We start from the raw sequence: 21,302 nt of genomic DNA, 5'->3' as shown, positions 1-21,302 counted from the left end.
GGTCACACAGGTTCGATTTGTTTTTATGAGACAGTGCATTGGCTAACAAAGATCAGGCAAGCTATTAACAAAACCAATCATGTTTATTCTAACTAAGACAATTTATATACAAAAGTAAATAGGACATATCACGTGTCAGATTCTCCACACATTCATTAAAACAATTCACTTAAAGCATCAGACAAAGAAATTATTTACACTCAACTTATTAAACACGTGGATGGATTTTAGCACACATAACATTTCTCTCATTACTACAAACATAAGGCAAAATTACACTATATACGTTCTAAATATTAAGTAACACAAGCATTATTCAAGTCTACAGTATTCTATCAAACTGAAGTTCAGCTTTCTGACCACTTCAAACACATTATACCATTAGTTAAACAGAATCAACATCTATAGTCAGTACACACACAATCTAGGCTACTAATATAAAGCAATCTACTTACAAGGTCTCTATATCACGTAGAGTCCTGAATCCAAAAGGGTTAAGGATGAATTCCGCTGGCTCCTTTCTCTTTCTTGTGCAACCGATGTGATCGGGCACTATCCGGCGGTTGTTGTCTTTCAAATTCCTTCCTTTTAACTTTAGTGTATTTTTTCATCGATGTTAGGAACTTCATCAGCTGCTCCAAATCAGCACACACATGGATTGGTACATTCGTCGATGAATTTCACGGAAGGATATCTTGTAATACTGCCAGCGAACATCTCATGATTTCAAAAAAAAAAAAATTGCTTGAGGGATCACGACTTTTCCCATCCTCAAGATTGCCACAGGAACAAAAAAAAACAGAGAGAGAGAGCCCTCGAGCCTCAGTCTCCACCTTTTATATCCTAACCCAAAAAAATTCCCGGATTTACTGGTAGCACCCTTATCACCAATGCTTACAGTAGGTTTAGTGGCAAAACTCATAGTCCAGTGACCTTTGAGACTGTTGTTGATCTTCAGTTTATTAGCCTAATCCTGTCTGAGCTTTTTAGTTACAATTGCTTGTGGTTCTACATTCAGTTATTCTAACATTATATTACAAAATTATTATACATTAAACAGGTTACATGTATTCCTAATTATATGTATTTTAATGGCCTATGTAAAATCAATACAGGTGAAAAATATTCATATTTTTCAGCACAAGAGGTTTTACAGCTGCTGTGATACATAAGCATTGTTCTATCATCAGTGTACAATTTCCAATCACTTCTTCTGTCTACCAGTTGTGACAACATTTGTTAGGAAATTCACTTCATCACCATGAATTCAGGTTTCAGCTTTTATTTGTAATAGCAAGTTTAAAATGATATCAGTTCTATTATACTCAGACTGAGATTTTTCCAGTTTGTTAGAGCACATAATTTCATTACATGCACATCTACTATAGGACAAAAAGTGAAAAGATATTCAAAATACTTCAAAGGTATGATATGTGGGTTATACAGAACATTATACAACAAATATTTGGTTGTAATTCAGCAGTTAGTATCAACTCACTACCACAATAGACAGCATAAAAAATTGTAGCTACTGCAGAAAAAAAAATCATCCTCAAAAATCAGCAAAAAATCTCAAAAAAATATATATATACTTTTGTCATGTTGTACCATCATTTTTTATTTGGAAGGAAAGGAAAGTGGAAGGAAAAACCTCTCTGCAGATTTTACCTCCAACACTTGTATCAACAAATGATCCACAGTATGCCTTCTCTGAAATTTTGCCAAAAAGACAGATAAATACTCAGTAACCTTGATACCAATAAGTCTCCCAACGCTAATAGTATTTCTTATGTTGCATTAAAAGCTTATGCTGCAGAACTCCCATATATCTTGTATAATTTCTTCAAGCTGTCACACTCATCTGGCATCTACCCAAAATAGAACCAAACTTTTATCCAGCCTCTTCCCAAAAAAAGGAAGATAAAGTCATCAAACTATTGCCCTATTGCTTTGACTTCAATACTCTCAAAAATAATGGAAAAGGTCATCAACAGCCAACTGCTTCACTATTTGGAGACTAACCAATTACTTAGTGATCACAATATGGATTCTGCCATTCTCATTCTGTAGCAAATCTCACAGCTAACCTTATCCACCTCTGAACATAGGCCATGGAAAAATTTGAGGAAACTCTTGGTATTTCCAAATCATCTGATGAAGTCTGGTATTGTGGCCTTCTTACCAAGATGTCACCTTGTGGTATTCCTCCCTCCCTTTGTGAATGGATTGCTAACTTTCTCTCAAGTCATTCATTGAAGATGAGGTGGGGGGCATGTGGATGGTTTCTTTTCATTAGATTTTTCAATCAATGCTAGTATTGATTGAAACTCTTTCAACTGAAATTCTATCAATCAACTCTTGTACCTCAATGACATCTTTCTCTCTCTCTCTCTCTCTCTCTGTCTCTCTAACATCCAATCTGATTTATAGCTTTGTAGATGAAAGTACTCTCTCCATACTGATTTCCTTTCCATTCTCAAGTGAGGTGAAGATAAATTTTAATGCCACCAAAATACAAAATAAAATCCTGCTTCATTTCCCAGAAGAAAGGCCATGCTTCACACGCTCCTCACTTTTGACAATATTCTGTTCACCAAGCAAGATCAATTTTTTTCTTCTTGGGTTGAGGTTGATTTTCACATCTAGCCTATCCTGGCATGAGCACATCAGGTTCATAGCCTCTTCAGCCTAAAAAAAGCTCAGTATTCTTTTTTGTTCTAAACAATATTTCTCTTCTGCTCAATTCCTTTATCAAGCTCAATTCAAGTTTCATAAAGATCAAATCTGCCTGATCTTACAATATTGTTCTCACATATGGGGTAGTGCACCTATGACCTCCCTTAGAATATTTGATTATACTCAGAAGAGAACAATTTGCTTAACTGATGACCCTCCCCCTCTCTCACTGACTCCCTCCAGTTGCTTTCCCTATAGATGTTCTTTTGCTGCATTATATCTTTGCTATGGATATTTCTACAGATGCTGCTCTACTGAAAACTAGATGTCATTACTATTTCTCCATCTTCCTGTAATCATGTATGAGCATGATCAGCTATTGGTCAACATCCATACACAGTTCAGCTCCAAACTTATCAAGCAAATTTCTCATTCTCCTACTTCATTCCCTACACCTCTGCTCTTTGGAATAGTCTTCTCCAATGATCACAATCCTCAGGTCTTGTTTTTTTGTGTGCATGTGTCTACTTTACACTATGCAAAATGTTTCAATTCCATGTGAGATATTTTCTAGTATGGAGAAAAGGGGGAAAGATGTGGGAAGAAATATGAAAGAAAACTGTGATTAACAAATTGTGACTTAATTCTATGTATATCCCCTACATTCATGACATCTCGTTTCTTCTCACGAGACCTCGTGGTTTTATTTTGTTGACTCCCAATTACTACCACAGAGAGAGAAAAGTAAGAGAGGGAAACTTCAGCACAGATTGTATATTTATTGATCCTTATTCACAGAATAAATTGCAGAAGAGAGGGGATAAAAATCGGCATGGGACTACTGAAATTAGTGGCTTATATATCAGTTCTAAAGCTGGTACAAGAACTAGAGGGAATCTGCAATTTTTGTATACCAATGCAAAAAGCATTTGAAATAAAAGAGAAGAATTTTTGGCATTAGTCAGTGCAATCTCACCAAAAGTTGTAGGCATCAGTGAAATTTGGCTGTCAGTAGAAGATGAGGTCATTGGGATTGAATGTGATGGGTACAGTATTTTCAGAAAGTATAGAGAAGATAGAACAGGGGGAGGAGTACTGTTGATGATAGCTGATGTGTTACAGCCAAAGAAAGTAGTATATCAAGATGATAAACATGTGAATGATAGTTAATTTGAGGCGGTCTGGTGCAAAACAGTGACCAATACAACCTAATATACAGTTGGATGCTGCTATAGGCCTGAGAGTACAGGGGGAGATATTCAATTCATGCATCAGCAAATAAGTGCAATGAGTGCAGGTTTAGTGATTATTATTGGGGATTTTAATTATGGTGATATCAATTGGAAGGAGGAAATATCACGTAGCAAAAAGGAAATGGAGTTCATACATCTTCTACGAGATAATTACTTGAAACAGCACATAACTGAAGGGGCACATGATGTGAGAGTGTTGGACCTGGTTATTGGTTCAGAGGATATATGCATAAGTAAGGTGTCCTCATTACCTCCAATTGGCGAAAGCGATCATGTGGTATTGACTTGGGAAGTTGCAAAATCTGTGGATTTTTCTGTTAAGAAGAGGCATATACAGAACTACAGGTTAGGCAAATTATAACAAGCTTCAGAGTAAGCTTGCAGCCATCCCATGACAGAACATATTGCAGGGGAATGATGTTAGCAGTGCATGGGATAAAATCAGCTGATATCTGAGGAAAGAAATATCAGATTGTGTCCCCATGGTCAGGAAGTCAAACAAGGTAAGCGTTAGATGGAGGAGCAGTAGTATCAAGCTTGATCCAAAAAAAGAAAACGTTATGGAGAATTTACAAGGAGAAAGGCAATCAGTACACCCATGAGCAGTACAAGGCTCAAGCTAGGAAGGCTACCAGCATAGTAAGAAAAGCTAAATCAGATTATGAGAAGACCTTAGCCAAAGAGATCAAGGGTAATCCCAAAGAGTTCTTCCGCTATGTGGCAAGTAAAAGGAAGAATGACTTCTGAAGGATAACTTTAGTGAGTGCTGATGGTATTGAGGTGACAAAATCAGATGTAATAGTCGAGTTACTGAGTGATCACTTTTCAAAAGTCTATCACCCAAGTGAGGATATCTCTGTACTAATGTGAGAATGGAAGCAATAACTAATGTGAGAATTGAAGTTAAGAAATCAGAGGTATTTAATATATTGCAAAATTTAAATGCAAACACTGCTGTAGGTTTAGATGGAATATCAGCTCGGTGTTGTGTGAATGTGTAAAGGAATTGTCAACCGTCTTACTTGGATATTTAATTTAAGTTTGAACGGTGGTATGGTCCCTAGGGAGTGGAAGTTAGGCAAAGTGGTTCCTTTGCATAAGGGTGGCTCTAAAACTGCAGTAGTTAATTACAGGCCAATCACTATCTCGGGAGCGGTGGTAAAAGTATTGGAAAAGTTGGTTAAAGACAAAATTCAAGAATGGGTGGATTAGGATATGATACTCTATAGAAGCCAACATGATTTTGTTAAAGGTAGATCCTGCCTTAGCAATCTATTAACTTTTCATAATAGAATGACATCTGAGTTGGACAAAGAAACTGGCTACAAAGTGGTACTTCTGGATTTTGCGAAGGTTTTTGACAGGATACCCCATGGAACACTGTTACGCAAATTGGAGCAGATGGGAATGGATGCTAAATTGGTGATATGGATAGGAGAATGGCTCAGGGAGAGATACCAGAAGGTGGTGTATGGAGGAGCAGAGGCCAGGATGAGGCAGGTGACCAGTGGTGTGCCTCAGGGCTCTGTGCTTGGGCCATTGTTGTTTAATTTGTATATAAATGATATAGGAAATGGCTTAAAGAGAGATATTCAGTTGTTTGCTGATCATGCAAAGTTGGGTAGCGCAATAAAAAAATCAAGCTGATGTTGAAAGTTTGCAGGATGATTTAAATAAGCTGGTAGAATGGGCAAAAGGTAATGGATGTCGGTTCAATGTGGAAAAGTGTCAAGTCATGCATTTTGAGATTAAAAGATTACCAGCTGTGTACTACGGTGATGGAATAGTACTCCAAGAGATTGATGAGGCTAGGGACTTAGGGGTGTTGGTAGATAGGGAGATGAAGTTCAGGGGACACATTGCTAAGGTGTCCAAGATTGCACATAGGATTACTTGGTTGTTGAGGAACACACTGATATCCAGAGATAAAGAGGTTATTATTCCCCTTTATAAAGTGTTGATACTTCCACATTTGGATTACTGTGCTCAGGTCTGGTCACGTGGATTCCTTGGAGATGAGAAGGCTGTGGAAAGGATTCAGAGAAGAGTGACTAAGTTGGTGAGTGATGTAAAAAATGCTCCCTACATTGATAGATTGAGAGCTTGTGGATTGCAGAGGTTGGTTGATAGGCAGAGAAGAGGAGATATGATAGAAACATATAAATTACTGAAAGGTTTTTATAGGATTGATGCAGGGGGAAATGTTTCATCTGTGTGATAGTGATGGAAGAACAAGAGGTCATCCTTGGAAATTAAAGAAGAGTGTGGTTAACAATGGTGTCAGAACAAGGTTTTTTGTCTGGAGGGTGGTGAATGAGTGGAATTCATTGCCTGACTTAGTTGTGAGCTCTTCGTCTAAATGAATTCAAAAAGAGATATGACAGATATTGTTTTGCTAGTTTGGGTCTCCCGTGATGAGTCTACTGACTCCATGGAGATACCCATAATAATAATAATATATGTAAACTTCTCTGCTTCAGAATCTTTTAATAGCTTACAATGATTTACATACCAAATGATGTTTGTTTTCTGCTTCACTTTTGGATAAAGCAATTGCCAATTGCAATTCTTCTTCTTCTTGTAATTCTTGTTCACTTTTTTCCCCTTCATCCTAATAAATAAAAAAAAAGTGTAATATCAAGCATAACATAAAATATGTAACAACTAAATTACCATTATATAATCAAAAGAGCAACGTCATGAAATCCCAACACATTAGCTAATCCATAACAGCTAAGGCTTAAATAGCTCAGGTAGTTTCAACAAAGCTCTTTGGAAGTAAAGATCTGGATTCAAATTATCTCATCTAGGATGGAAAAAAAAAAATTAGTACTGTAGAAACAGATTATTATTATTAATCCACAAGAGCTAAGAATTATTGGCGATATAGGCTAGATGAGTTTCTTATATAGCAGAATTATTCTCTCTTGATCTTTATCAGTGTCCTTCTCATTATGATAGCAACTTTCTGGGTAACCAAATTTTGCAATATTTTCCCTGAACTTCTGTTCCCTATCCATCAACACCCCCACAATTGATCCCTTGCTTCCTCCACTTTCTGAAGCAAAGTTTCTCCAATAAAATACATATTTTCTATCTTTTCTGGCCAAAGTGTATGGCTTCATGCTTAGTTACGCTGAAGTGACATTTCCATTTATATTCCTAAGGTACCAATCTACTGGTGGAGGTTGAACTGCCTACTCAGTCTCCAAAAGCTAGATAGGGTTAAAAGGCCTCAACTATTCCCTTTAAGGGAATAAAAGGTGTTAACTGATTTAGCTAAAGTACCAACCTATTCAAATAATACTCTCCGTCCATCTGATCAACCAATCCTCCCTCCTTGTAACAAGGATACCAACTGACTTCAGTATCTCCCATAATCCAATACACTTATCATCCTATTATAAAATGTAAACAGATTACTAAACACACGACCTCTGTTTAACAAACCAATACCACTCTCAGGAAAGATCATTTTAATCAATAATTTGTATTCTATCTTGAACCAGCTGTTACCCTTCACCACTGTACCTGATACACAAACTGGCATATAACTTTGATACCACTGACTTGGATTCTCTTATGCAGTGGCACTATTTCTTCTCTTTCTACTCTTGTGGATTCCGTTGCCATATACTTTAGGCAGCCAAGTCAAAGACACTCTCAGCTACTTTGCACATTTCCTTAACATATGTAGTGGTAGCCTCACATCTTTATTAAATTACTTATAATTTCAAGCATTTCATGTTCCAGAACTACTGCTTCTTTCCCACTGTTAGTCAACATTACTTTCCTCCTAATTTGTAATATACTGATAAAATACTTGTTAAACATTTCCATTACAACTTCAGTGGAAGTATCCTATGCACCATCTCTTAGAACTTAAAAGTCAGTCATCCATCTCCATATTCAGCCTTCCTTCTGCAAGTAACATAACTACAAAAATCACTAGGATTTCATATTTCTGCATCAGTCAAATTTCCTTTCATATGTGATTTCTCTTTCCTTACTATTCTCTCATTACCAGACTATGCCTTATACTCCTCATTATGCTGAGTGTACCCTGTTCTTTATATCTCTTCCATAACATTTTTCTCTATAGCTCCTTCATAATTCCATGCTTCACTCATTCCACCACCATTTTATTTATATCCTAACCAGAAAAATATAATTTGACAATGACATTAATAAGCAGTCTCAAACACAATAAGTTTGCCATAGTGTGTTGCTATGTAATTCCACACATCTTTTTGTTCAGTCAAGTTTGCACCTGTCTATTCATTTCTCACATCAAAATCATATGACCACTTTCACTAACTGAGAGTATCATGGTAACCATCTATTATATTATGGTATTAGATATTATTAAATCCAACACTTGCATCCTACATGTTGCTGCCTCCATGCTGTGCAAGGTAGTTATCTCTATGTCTGATTAAAGTCACCAGTTATTACCACTGGCCTGTTACTCATCAATATCATCTGCATTGAACATTTCAGAATCATCAGAGGATAAATTGTGGATGGTCAATGAATTTAACACTTGTGTAAAATTGGTGTTTTGGCCTGTTTTATTATGTTTTTCCCTTAGAAAATTAGTGTTTTATAGTATATTAGTGTAGATTTTAGTGTTTTATAACATATTTTTATTCAGATATTTCAATAATAAGTATACGTTTAAAATGGCCCCCAAAACACACAAGAAACATAATGCTAAGAAGAGCACTGCAGGCAAGAAAAGAAGGCTAGCCTTGCTAAATAGATTACTGGAGATATGAAGGAGGTTAATGAAAATGAATTAACCTCAAAAATGGCAAAATTAAAGCAGATAATCAGAGAGATGATGTGGGAATTACAAAAAGTTGAGAAGTGTTTAAATGAACATAGGGAGAAAAAGAAAATTAAGCATCAAAATAAGAAACAACAAAGCACAGAAACAGGTAAGTCAGGAAATAATGGAAATCGATTAAGTGACTTTGTTTGTAAAAAGAAAGTTGTTATTTGGTATGATGACTATAATAAAACATGCTATTGATGAGCGAGTTATAACTTTGAGTTTTCCCAGAGCGAAAATTAGGAACATAAAGGAAGCAATTCAAATACAGAAAAGAAAAGTAAATGAGATTGTTAAGTCGCTGGTAGGTACTAGCAACTTAACTAGTGATAAGTATGGTATGAGAGAGGACATGAAAGGTTGGAAGAGGCAAGAATGAAGAGTGAGAAAGTGAAAGTTGTCAATATTTTACCTTGATATGATAAAAATGAATTAAGAAGAAGGGCTAAGATGGCAAACAATTCAATGCAATAGGCTATGTAGAAGGAATGGATGCGAGTTTTTGGATGTGTGGAGTGAGTTCGAAGGAAGAATGGATTTGCATAAGAGGGACAGCCTACACCTGAATGCATTTGGAAGGAGTCGAGAAAAACTAATAACTGGTATGAGACCTAACACAAAGAGTCAGGAAAACTAAATTATAAAGGAAGGAATGGTTAGAATGTGAGTGTAAGAGCAACAATGTTACGTAACTGTGTTAATGAAGGGAATGGGCTTTATCATGGGAATGTTGATGAGGAGAAGAACAATTTTAACTTTGTGTTTGTCTGGTTCAGACCCATCAAACATGTGCAAAGATGACTACATGTACAAGGCACTAGAGAAGAATGGAGATCTGCAAGTTGTCCAACTGTGTCATGGAGAATGCAAGAGTATACAAAAGAATAATACAGGTAGATTATTATGTCTGTACACGAATGCTAGGAGTATCAGAAACAAAGGGGTAGAGTTTGTTGCCTTGGTCAATATGTTGAGACCTCAGACATACTAACTGGTACCAAGTGTAAAAGGTACAGTATTTTAAGAAGGATAGAGAGGAAAGGAATGGGGGGGGGTTGCTGCCAATGATGTCAGATGACTTGAATTCAGTTAGAGTTGAGACCTATGACTGTACTATTACTACTAACAGTATTTCATGTGGCAGTGAGTTTGAAGCCATCTGGTGTGAGATGGAATATAACGAGATCAATTACATCATGAGGTGTTGTTAGACCTGGTGGATCGGATGCTAGTGATGAAGAAATGCATCACCAAATAGAAAAGATGAGTGTGAAAAGAGTAATCATATTGGGAGATTTTAATTATCCAAACATTGATTGGGAAGCAGTAGAATCTCATGAGAAGAATGAAAATGAATTTATTGAGCTGTTGCGGGACAATTTCCTCAAGCAGCAAGTGACAAAAGAAACTGGAGGTTAAAGAGTGTCAGAGGGCATTTCGGTTAAAGACGTAACTATTCTGCCTCTGGTTGGTGAGTTATCATGTGGTACTCACTTGGGAAGTGACTAAGTTTATAAATGTTTCATTCAGAAAAGGTTACATGCTGAATTAAAAAGCAGAAAATTATGACCAACTGAAGGATATACCCCTGCACTTAGTTCTTGGGGGGTCACTGTGCAGTATTAGCTTCAGTGTTGTATTATGGATAGATCAATAATTGAGAACCTTCAATATGAAGATGCCACCTAAGAAGAAGAAGAGGAGTATACTGAGTTCAGTGGAATGGGATCGGTTGCTGGATGGGAAGAATATTGACAATGCATGGGAAGCATTTAAACAATACTTAAATGATGCAATATCAGAATGTGTCCCAAGAGTTTGAAGAATAAATAGGGTAGGAATAAAATGGATGTGTAATGTTATTAAGCAAGAGATTCGTAAGAAAAGGATGATGTGGAAGGAATATCGTGTGCATAAGGATAATGTCCGTTATGAAAATTATAAGCAGCAGACTAGAATAGTCACAATGGTTGTAGAGAAAGCAAAGTCTGAGTATGAAAAGAAACTGGCTCTGCATGCTAAAGACAACTCACAAGAATTCATTTTGTATGTTGCAAGAAATGCTAAAAGAAAGAATAACTCTTCTAAATGCAGATGGCATGAGGGTAGGGTTACAGATGCAGAAGGGGGTTGTTCAACTAATGATTGCTCATTTTGTTAAAACCTATTGACTTGATGTATGCAACATTTAGCTCAATGCTACCTCTTCACTGGATGAAGAAACAGGTGTAAACATGTGCTGATATCCCATCAGTCCCTATATTCAGTTTGTGCAACAGGCTGTTGCACAAACTGAATATAGGGACTGATGGGATATCAGCACATATGCTAAATGAGTGTTCAGTTGAATTGGCTATTTCTTTCACCAGGCTATATAATTTGAGTCTCAGAACAGGAAAGATTCCACAGGAATGGAAAAAACATATGGTAATCCCATTACACAAGGGTGGTGCAAAGACTGATGTATCCAACTATTAACCAATCAGTACCTCAGGAGTGGTGGTGAAGATTTTGAAAAAATTGGTTAGGGCTCACATTCAGAAATGGGATGACAGTGAATCTCTACTTTACAATGAAAGCATGGGTTTACTAAGGGAAGGTCATATTTTAGCAACTTATTCACATTCTATAGTAATATCACCACTGAACTAGACAAGGGGAATGGATACACCATAATACTTTTGGATTTTGCTAAATCTTTTGACAGAATACAGCATAGTAGATTGTTGCATAAATTGGAGAATATGGGTTTGGATTATAGAATATTAGCATGGATAAGAAGATGGCTGACTGACAGATATCAAAAAGTGGTATATAGGGGATATGAGTCTGCAAGATTTAAGGTAACTAGTGGTGAACCAAAAGGATCAGTGCTTGGTCCACTGTTATTCAATCTGAACATTAATGATATTAGGAAGGATTTGACAAGCGACATACAGCTATTTGCTGATTATGCAAAGATAGGTAGGGTGCAGTACTTGCAGAATGATTTGAATAGGCTGGAACATTCTGGACATGAGAAAATGAATGTCAGTAAATGTAAGTCATTCACTTTGGCATGATTAGATATCCAATGTTGTATTATATTGGTGGGATTATGCTAGAAGAAACTGATGAGGCTTGGATCTTGGAGTGTTAGTAGATAAGAAGCTGAAGTTCAGGGGGCCATGTAGCAAAGATTGCAAATACAACTCAAAAGATAATTGCAATGCTGAAATGAATGTTTACATGTAGAGATAAGGATGCCATTTTGCATCTTTACAAGGCATTGATAAGACCTACTTGGACTACTGTGTGCAGATCTGTTCTCTGTTGTGAATCTGATATAGTGGAGAGTGCAAAGGAGAGTGTTAAAAATGATATTATGAATACTGATTATGAAGACAGATTGAGAATTTCTAGACTGCAGACACTAGAAAACAGGAGAAAGAGGGGTGATATGATAGAGAATATTATTACAAATTTCTGAAAGGGTTATACAGGATTTCAGTTGATGGAATTTTTCAATTTATGGAAGATGGGGAAAGGACAAGAGGGCATTTTTAAGCTGAGAATGAATGCCACTAAGAAGGAGGTGAAGGTTAGATTTTTCTCTCATAGGGTGGTGCGTGACTGTAATGTATTACCATTGGATGTTGTGATTGCAAGCAGTGTGAATGGATTCAAGAATAAGTATGGTAGCTGGTGTGTGTAATATGTGGCCTCCCTTGATGAATTCCTGACTCCCTGGAGGTCTGTCTTAATAATAATAATAATAAAGTAATGTCCTTATTAACTAAATATGTTAATTCTAGTTATTTAGTTTAGACACTTAATAATAATAATCTCCCTCCACATTTCCTTACCTCTAGTAACACCATACTATATATCTACAATTCCTGCTCACATCTCATACTTAAAGCTATTATCAATACTTCTTTGAGGTTCTGCCTGTAACTGACAACTCTTCTGAGATGATCAGTACCCCCCAAAAAATAGATATAACATTCCAAAAAATGTTATATCTATCATATTCTATTCCAACTAGTATATATCATCCCATGTTAATCATGTCTCACTTATCCTAATGATTAACTGACTAATTTTATAACCAAAAGCTAGTGAAGAAGCATAATAACATGAACCTAGTCTCCTTTTCCCAAAATTCATCACCCTACCATTCCACTAAAGACATGACCATTACTTGCAATGAGGTCATTCCCAAAGTCCTATCCCTCTTTCACACAACCAATGTTTGTCTCATACATATTCTGATATCTTGCACTCACAACCTGGCTGTGTAAATGCATTTCTCCTTGCCTAAAGCCTCATTCTTCCATAAGCCATCAGTATCTCCTGAATAATCAAATTATAGATTTTTTTTTTGTTGGTGTTATCTATTATTAGAAATTTCCTTTATAAGAAATAAAAAAAAATTGAGAATGAAATTACCTACTTTTGCATAAAATGGGTTCTGAGTTTTGTATATAACTGTCATTACCATATAATAACATTCAACTAAATGCAACTTATTCAACATTCAATTAAATGCAATGAAATATTAGTTTTAACACTTTCATTGCCAAGCTGAAAATTGGAATTTCGTGTGGTGGCCAAATTTTTTAAATTTTTTTTATTTAGTTAGCGACATCCACGCAATAACGCGTGATCGGCCGTTTGGTGAGAACTCGCATCGCATGATTGGCAATGAAAGTGTTAAAGAGCTATTTATGGGTCAAAGTTGGATAACTGCAAGGAGAACTCAACTTTTAATGCACAGAAACTGACCAAGGCTTCTGACCTAATGTTCAATCTCACCTTCTCATAGTGCATCTAATTAGCAAGTATATGCCTGGATGCTGAACGAATAAGGATGGGCTAGCAAATTTGGGATTTAGCAGACCAAATTGTATTCTTACTGGTTTAAACCAAAATAACATAGCACAACACAAAAAAATTTGAATGCTGGATGGAGTGTTTCCCAGTTAAACAAGGGATATGCTGTTTTCATCAAGGATTCAGGGTGAACAGCAAAATATCCACTGCTGAAAAAAATCCCAATTCAACATCAACAGAGTTCAAGATTGGCACATCAAACATAAGAAGCATCAACAAAAAGAAATGGAATTAGCAGAACTGGATAAGTCCAACCCCAAATATGAGGATAAACTTCATGAATGGCAGGAAATATCAAGTGAAGTGATGTGGGCAAATATCAGAATGGAGAACTGGACAATGAGACTTATTTTTGTCTATAGTCCCACAGAAGGTTCTAAGAAGTGGATGAATTTTTTGAGGCATTGGAGAAAGCAACTGACACAACAAAAAAGGAAAAGTTGGTCCTTGTTAGAGATCTAAAGTAGAATGAGAAATGATTACCATACATATATATGTGTGTGTGTGGTATCACGTGCTGTCGTGTAGATTGTGCAATCCAAGCTACAAAATTCATGTCAATTTGACTGTAAGATTGCATTTTTATCAATGTATGAAAGTTTTAAGAGTGCATAGCACATCAGGGCTCATCTTAATTGGTCCAGTGCAATTAATTGTAGGAAAATGCTGAATACTTTAATTTGTCACTTAATCGTAACCAAATCTGTGTAGAATGTTGGACAACGTGTTTGTTTTAAAATATATTAGAAAACAATAATAAAGGAGAATGCTCTATTTGGTTGGTATATTTGAATTACTCAAAGGTGTAAATATGTGAATCATCATTTATAAATAATTTGAGAATGGGAAATGAAAGGAAAGAATGAAAGAAATACTTTCATTATTGGCAAACAAATTAATAATAATTAACATTTGTGATATGTGTGTGACCTATAAGTTGCTGGGTAGAAAGAGTAGGCATGCAATTCTATAAAATTTAGACATGAATAAGTGAATTTATGATGGCATAATTAAAAAAAAAAATTACGAAGGGAGGGAAAGAGATTTATTTGCAAATTATAAATAACTAACCAACAATAAACAGCCACTACATGCATATAGTAGTTCAGTTCAAAACTACAGGGAGAGGCTAATCTAATGAACTAATAATGTTGATCAAGTGATTCATTTAGGCGTGGCAGGAATACATGTGGTTTGATGAAGCATCAAATCATCTGGTAAAATTTGTTGTACATGTTATGTGTATTTCTCTGGTTTATGTATATTTCGCTTCATTTTCTAAGAAATTTTCTTATGTTTATTGAGACTCAGTATACATTTTACGTAATAATAAGATACATAATATCTGATCACTATCAGAATTATCCACACTTTCGGAAATCCTACATTCATTAGTTTTATTTATTTATTTTTATATTTATTATTATTTTTTTATTTAATGTCAGCAGCTTTTCTGTCTTATCAAATAGAAATTTCCCACATGCAAGTATTTTGTTGTAGATCAACAATTTCTTATAATACACAAAAGTATTCATCTTTATTCAGGAATAGATACATTTTTACTATGTCTGTTGTTTCCAAAGACTAGAATAAAAATGTCCCTATACTGTTAAAAAAACTTTCCAACCTCAACAGATGCTATACTGCACAAACAAGGAAAACAAGAAGCTTTGTTTATCACTAAATACAGTAAACAGACATTTAACATCTGTGTACTATATTTAGAAACAATTAGTGCAATTAGAGACAACTTATACTTAACAATATACTTAATAGAGAAGCACTTCGCTCCCACAGACTATGCAAACAGAACAGATTTATTGTAGCAGTAAACACAGCGGCTAACTAAAGACATTTGTCCAAACACTTTCAAATTTTCAGTTCCAAAAATATGTGTAACAGCTAGTGGATACAAAAAGCAATCGATTTATGAAACGCAAAATATATATATATATATATATATATATATATATATATATATATATATATAATGAGGTCTGACACAGAAAAACAAGACTATGACTGTATCTCTTTTTATTTAACAATTACGAAAATCAACTCCGATCTCCTTCAAAATAGTTCCCTTCTGAGTTGACACACAGCTGCATATGATGCTGCCAACGGTCAAAGCAATTATGGAGATCATTTTCTGAAAGGCTGTTGAGGTTCTCCGTTATTTATGCTTTCACATCTACTCACAGAAAAATGGTTCCTTTGAGCACCCACTGACTTGATCTTTGGGAAGAGGTAGAAGTTGCAGGGAGCCAGGTCTGGCGAATAGAGTGGGTGCTCAAGCACAGTGATGATGATGTGATTAGCTAAAAACTACTTCACAGAGAAAGATTTCTGTGAAGAAACCATTTCCAACCATTTCTCCACATTTTTGGTCGTTTGCTTCTCATGTGCAATTTCATCAGGATTTCAAGGTAATACTGCTGATTTACCATCTGGCCACTGGGAACCCACTCTGCAATTGCAGTACTCAAGATATCGAAGAAAACAATCAACATGCCCTTGAACTTCGAATGACTCATGGATACTTTTTTTTTGATCTTGGAGATGTTGCTGACTTTCACTGCATTGATTGTCGCTTGGTTTCTGGATCATATGTAAATATCCAAGTTTCATCACAAGTAATTACCAAATTCAACAAATCTGGTTTATCCTTAATGTGTTGCAAAAGGTCCAAACACAGTTCCTTGTGACATTCTTTTTGTTCATCTGACAACATTTTTACACAAACCTTTCTCATGTTCAATTCTTCTAAAATGCATCAAACACTTTCGCTGTCCAAATGAACTGTCTCAGCCACAGCTCAAACACCCACCCTTCTGTCTTTTCGAATCACATCTCGCACTTTTTTTTTTAATGTTGTCACTGGTAACTGATGTGCATGGGTGATCATCGTCTTTCACGCTTTCTTTGCCTTCCGAAAATCGTTTTTTGCCATTTAAAAACACGTGCACGAGACATACACTCTTCACTGTAAGCCTCAGTCAATAAATGAAAACTTTCCGTTACAGATTTCTTCAGTTTCACAAGAAACTTGATGTTAACTTGCTGTTCCCCCTTCACTCCAACATTTTCCAACCAAGGGTAATAAAACGTCTATATTAGAACCCACTTCCACTCGTACTGAGTAAAGCAATGGAGTTGAGCCTTGTCTCACAGTGACAGGTTAGAACATGCTCTATAATCATCTCTTTGTCTCTCCCCCACCACTCTCTGTTCCCAAGCTATAGGATAAGTCTCGTTTTTTTTTTTTGTGTTGGACCTAATATATATATATACATATATAACTTGAAATCAGTTTGAACTGCATTTCATATATTCAATATCATCCAGACTTAACAAATGCTAATTTGAGAAATAAATTTCTACCAAAAAAAGATGTGTTCAGTAACATGCTATATAACATCTTTAACCAAATTAGATATAGTGCTAATGATATCATTTTGAACTATGAAAGAAGTTCCTTGAAATACAGTTGAATCCTTTAAATTACTGTCTAAAAGAGGATAATGTTCACGAAACACATTTAAAAATTCTATATAATTTCCTCAATTACCTGAATCTTCAGGCTCATCATGACCTCTCGAAGAAAGCTCTTGCTTAGCCAAATAGTATACAGCATCAATTAGTATTTTTAAAAATTCTATTTTTCTTTACCTGTTCATTTTGACGGGTAACTTCAATTTTTTTTTTTTTTTTACCAATGAGAGGGTCAATTTTATGTTTTCCAAACAACTTAAGATTTAAAAATGACTGAACATGTGATTGGGAGACCTCATGTTTTTGCACTACTGCTGTTAATATCCATGCTTATTCCAAATGCTTCTCTCTCTGAAGAATAATAAAAGGGCCAACAAAAAAGTCTTGATCACACTTCACATCCAGTAATCCATTCTAGTCCATTGTATTGTGAAATAGAGAAATGTCTCAGAAATGTCTCAGTTTTTGCATCTTTGTGCTTGCTCAGTAAATTTGGAAGAGGAGAACAAGGCTTATCTCCTTTGACTACAGTAATACAATCTGCAAAAGTTCTGGCAGAAAACAGGACATTCATTAGATCGTCTGATCATCAACATTGTTTCCCATTGTAAATATGGGCAAAGAAGATATACATTTATGGAAAATTATATATTAAAAATTTGTCTATATAAAAACTTACCTACCATGTCAGTTCACACTTCACACACACAAAACAGATGAAACTCAGAAAACAAAAACAGCAACAAATGACAACTTTCAGTTCGATTGGTTGACACAATAACCAATCAACAGCCACTTATTTCTAGATGCTATTGTCTCAGTGCTCACCCTGCCTCACCTTCTGGGTGGTTTAAAACTACTGGAACATTAAGAATTTGACCCACTGTGTCATCTGATCCAAGTGTATGTATTTTGAACGTACACCTGGGTTATTAACACAAATTTGATGCAATATTTATGCATCGAAAAGTGTCCTCTTCATGAAGCATTAGTACATTGTGTTTAATTTTAGGAATCATGAGAAGTCAGGAAACAATTGGGGGGGGGGGGGCTTTAAAGGGAATAAATGCAAAAATATAATATTGGTGATATTAATATTCCATGGTTGTGCATTGCATACCTAGAATGTTTGCCCCCGATACACACAAATATGAGATGTGTGAATACACACAAGCCAAACATGTATATGTATACAGGTTTATACTCAGGAACTGTGTATATTCATACATTGCGCAACTTTTTCCCTTTGACTCCATTCTCATATTCTCTTTTATTTTAAAAATCTGATTTTTATTAAAAATATTTATATATCTGTTTATACAGATAACAATATTGACTTGTTCGACAGCACAAAATTAATTTATTATTAACATCATCCAATAGTGCCTTAAACTGATTCAATGTGTCTATATTCACAACATCTTCAGGCAATGCATTCCACTAACCAACCACTCTCCATGTAAAGAACTCTCTCCTCACTCCTCTTCTAACACCCTCCTTATACAGTTTACAGGGATGGCCTCGTGTTCTCTCCCCCTCTCCCATTCTATGAAAAATATCTTCCATGTCAATTTGATAACAAGACCTGACTAGCTTATATGTCTTAATTATATCCCCCATCACTCTTCCTATTCATGAAGCTTTGCAATTTACATTCTCTCAATCTGTCCTTGTATGCCACATTCCAAAGACAACAGACCACCTTTATGAATCTTCTTCTGCAGCCCTTTTATTATATTCTCATCACCATGAAAATCTGGCGGCCAAATCTGTGTACTATAATCCATATGAGGCCTGATAAAGGCCTTATATAATGGCATCTTCTTCGTCATTTTTTTCTCATCCATCAGATGATGGGTTGAGTCCTGTATGTGCAAAACTTTGCCATCTCTGAAGCATGATAATTGTGACCTTTTCTTTAAAGACTGCAGCCAAGTTCTTTTTGGTCTACCTCTTGATTGTCTTCTTCAAATGTTTACAATGACATCATAACCTCTATTTCTGAATGTCAGGGTCTGCTGCATCATTGCCATTATCCAATGTGATGTCTTCACAACTTGTGCAATGTGGCTAATGAATTTCAGGTCCTTGTCCACCACCACTCCCAGATCTTTCATCTTCTCTACTTTCTTTAAAATTTCCCCACAAAGTGTATACTTTTTATCCCATTATTGCTAACCAAATTTCAAAACCTTACACTTTGCAACATTGAACTGACAGTTCTACTTACCTGTCCATTCATGCAATCTATTCAAGTCCTCCTGTAAGGTCATAACATCTGCTTGACCCTACATTGCTCTCCCCAATTTTGCATCATTGCAAACAGCTGCATATCACCAGTTAAACCCATCCCAATATCATTAATATACAAACTGAATACCTACTCACTGATCCTACTCAGAAGTCTGTTATCTAAATCGATCCATTTCAATTTATTTAACAGCTTGTTGTGTGGCAGTCTATCAAAAGCTTTTGCAAAATCTAAGTACCACTATATATGCATCTCCCTTGTCCAAGATTGCACCCAAGAAGAATGTAGACCTATGGGTCACTTTCAGACAGTCAAGTTGTTTGAAATGGCCCACAAGTTAGTAACTGAAGAGTATGGATTTTGTGAAAAAACCTTAGTTAGTATAAGTTTACTAAATATTAATTTATTTTGAATATGAATTCATTTTCATAAAAGTTATACATAGATTTTTGAAACTGGAAATGATCATCATTAGTTTTAAGGAGGAAAAAAATACATCTCAAATTGAAAAAAAAAAAAAAAAAACATTTAAGAAAGTTTTAAAAATAATTTTATTTCAGAAGATTTTACAGGTAAATTGTAGACTCAACTATACATACATTATCCAAGAAAAAATGAAACAATTTGAAAACAAGAACCAAACTTTGGAGTCTCAGTGGTAAACTGTGAAGAAAACATTGAATGATTCAGCTAGAGAGGTATGTGGAAAAGTCATCTGCAAGGATAGAAAAATAAGAACACCATGGTGGATACATGATGTTAAAGAAGAAATCCTTAAAAAGAAGAAAACTACCAAAAGAGCCCAGCAAATAGGTCGGCAGTTGCCCTAAGAGAATACTGAGTAAAAATATAAGAGAGCTAAGTGAGCCATGTGTAAAAGTAGCTAAACAAAAGGAATGGGAAGTCTTTGGTAAGAATAAGGAAAATAAATATCAGGAAGGCGGCAAAATGTTCTGGAGGCAGTTGACAAAGCTTAGAAATGGAGGAAAGAGTACCATAAAAAAGAAATGATAAAGATGACATGAAAACTAAAGATAAGAATATCCAAGCTGACTGGAGTAATTACTTAGAATGGTTGATAGACCAGTAATAGAAAATTTTCAAGAGGAATGCAAATTGAAATGTGGAAAGACAGGTGGAGAAGATAATATTCGACCAGAAATCCTTAAATATGGAGGTATAAAAGTTTTTACAGTGGCTGCATTGCATAATTCAGAGGGCCTGGCATCAGAAGGTCGAATTCCGGATAATTGGAATAGAGCTTTCATAATGTTCATCTACAAAAAGGAGAATAAAACTGAATGTGAATTACAAAGGAATTTCTCTACTAAGTGTTCCAGGCAAAATTTATTCAAGCATACTTGGAAAAGATGCTGACAAAAATTGTAAAAGAAAAATCTGGAGGAGAACATGCTCAGTTCAGACCAAACAGAGATTGTCAACAACAAATTTTCAATTTATGACAAATAGCTGAGAAATCATGGGAATATAACAAACCTTAATCCTTTCTTTTAGTGTTACATGGTGATCAGCATTCATTTTTGAAATTATGGATTCTACAACTGTGTTAAAATAACTCTTTTTATTATCCTGACGTTTTGATCTTCATATCAAGATCATCATCTGGAGCATACATAAATATACAAGAGCTGCGTTACATTTCAAACCGTAAGCTAGAGAAACAATGATTTGATCACATGCTACTCACTGGCATGACCTCTAGTGGGGGAAAAAAAAAGAAGCTAATTTAATTTTTGATTACATAAATAAACATTCTTGCTTACAGATGGTTTTCCTTCCAGTAACAGCGATGTCCTATTTCTATTATTACAATTGTTATTTTTGATTTAAAAAACAAAAAATTATTTATAAATTACATGAATAAACTTTCTTATAGATTTTTTTTTCTCCTTAACAGTGA

The 21,302-nt window shown here is 35.3% G+C and overlaps 1 protein-coding gene across 5 annotated transcripts in view; it reads right to left on the bottom strand.

Annotated features, from left to right (window-relative positions):
- Positions 1-21,302, bottom strand: part of LOC150097294 (hepatocyte growth factor-regulated tyrosine kinase substrate-like) — a 274,352-nt gene that overhangs the window by 121,846 nt on the left and 131,204 nt on the right. For all 5 annotated transcript variants that reach the window (XM_090407192.1, XM_090407195.1, XM_090407196.1 and 2 more), the window contains one exon: positions 6,442-6,540. In XM_090407192.1, coding sequence (XP_090263318.1) covers positions 6,442-6,540 — 99 coding nt within the window. The remainder of the gene's footprint in view (positions 1-6,441; positions 6,541-21,302) is intronic.

The sequence above is a fragment of the Typopeltis vanoorti genome, chromosome 17, assembly GCF_054136105.1.
Source record: "Typopeltis vanoorti isolate ZY-2024b chromosome 17, IOZ_Tvanoo_1.0, whole genome shotgun sequence".
NCBI lineage: Eukaryota > Metazoa > Arthropoda > Arachnida > Uropygi > Thelyphonidae > Typopeltis > Typopeltis vanoorti.
The sequence above is the reverse complement of the archived record's forward strand: the minus strand, read 5'-3'. Positions and strand labels throughout refer to the sequence as shown.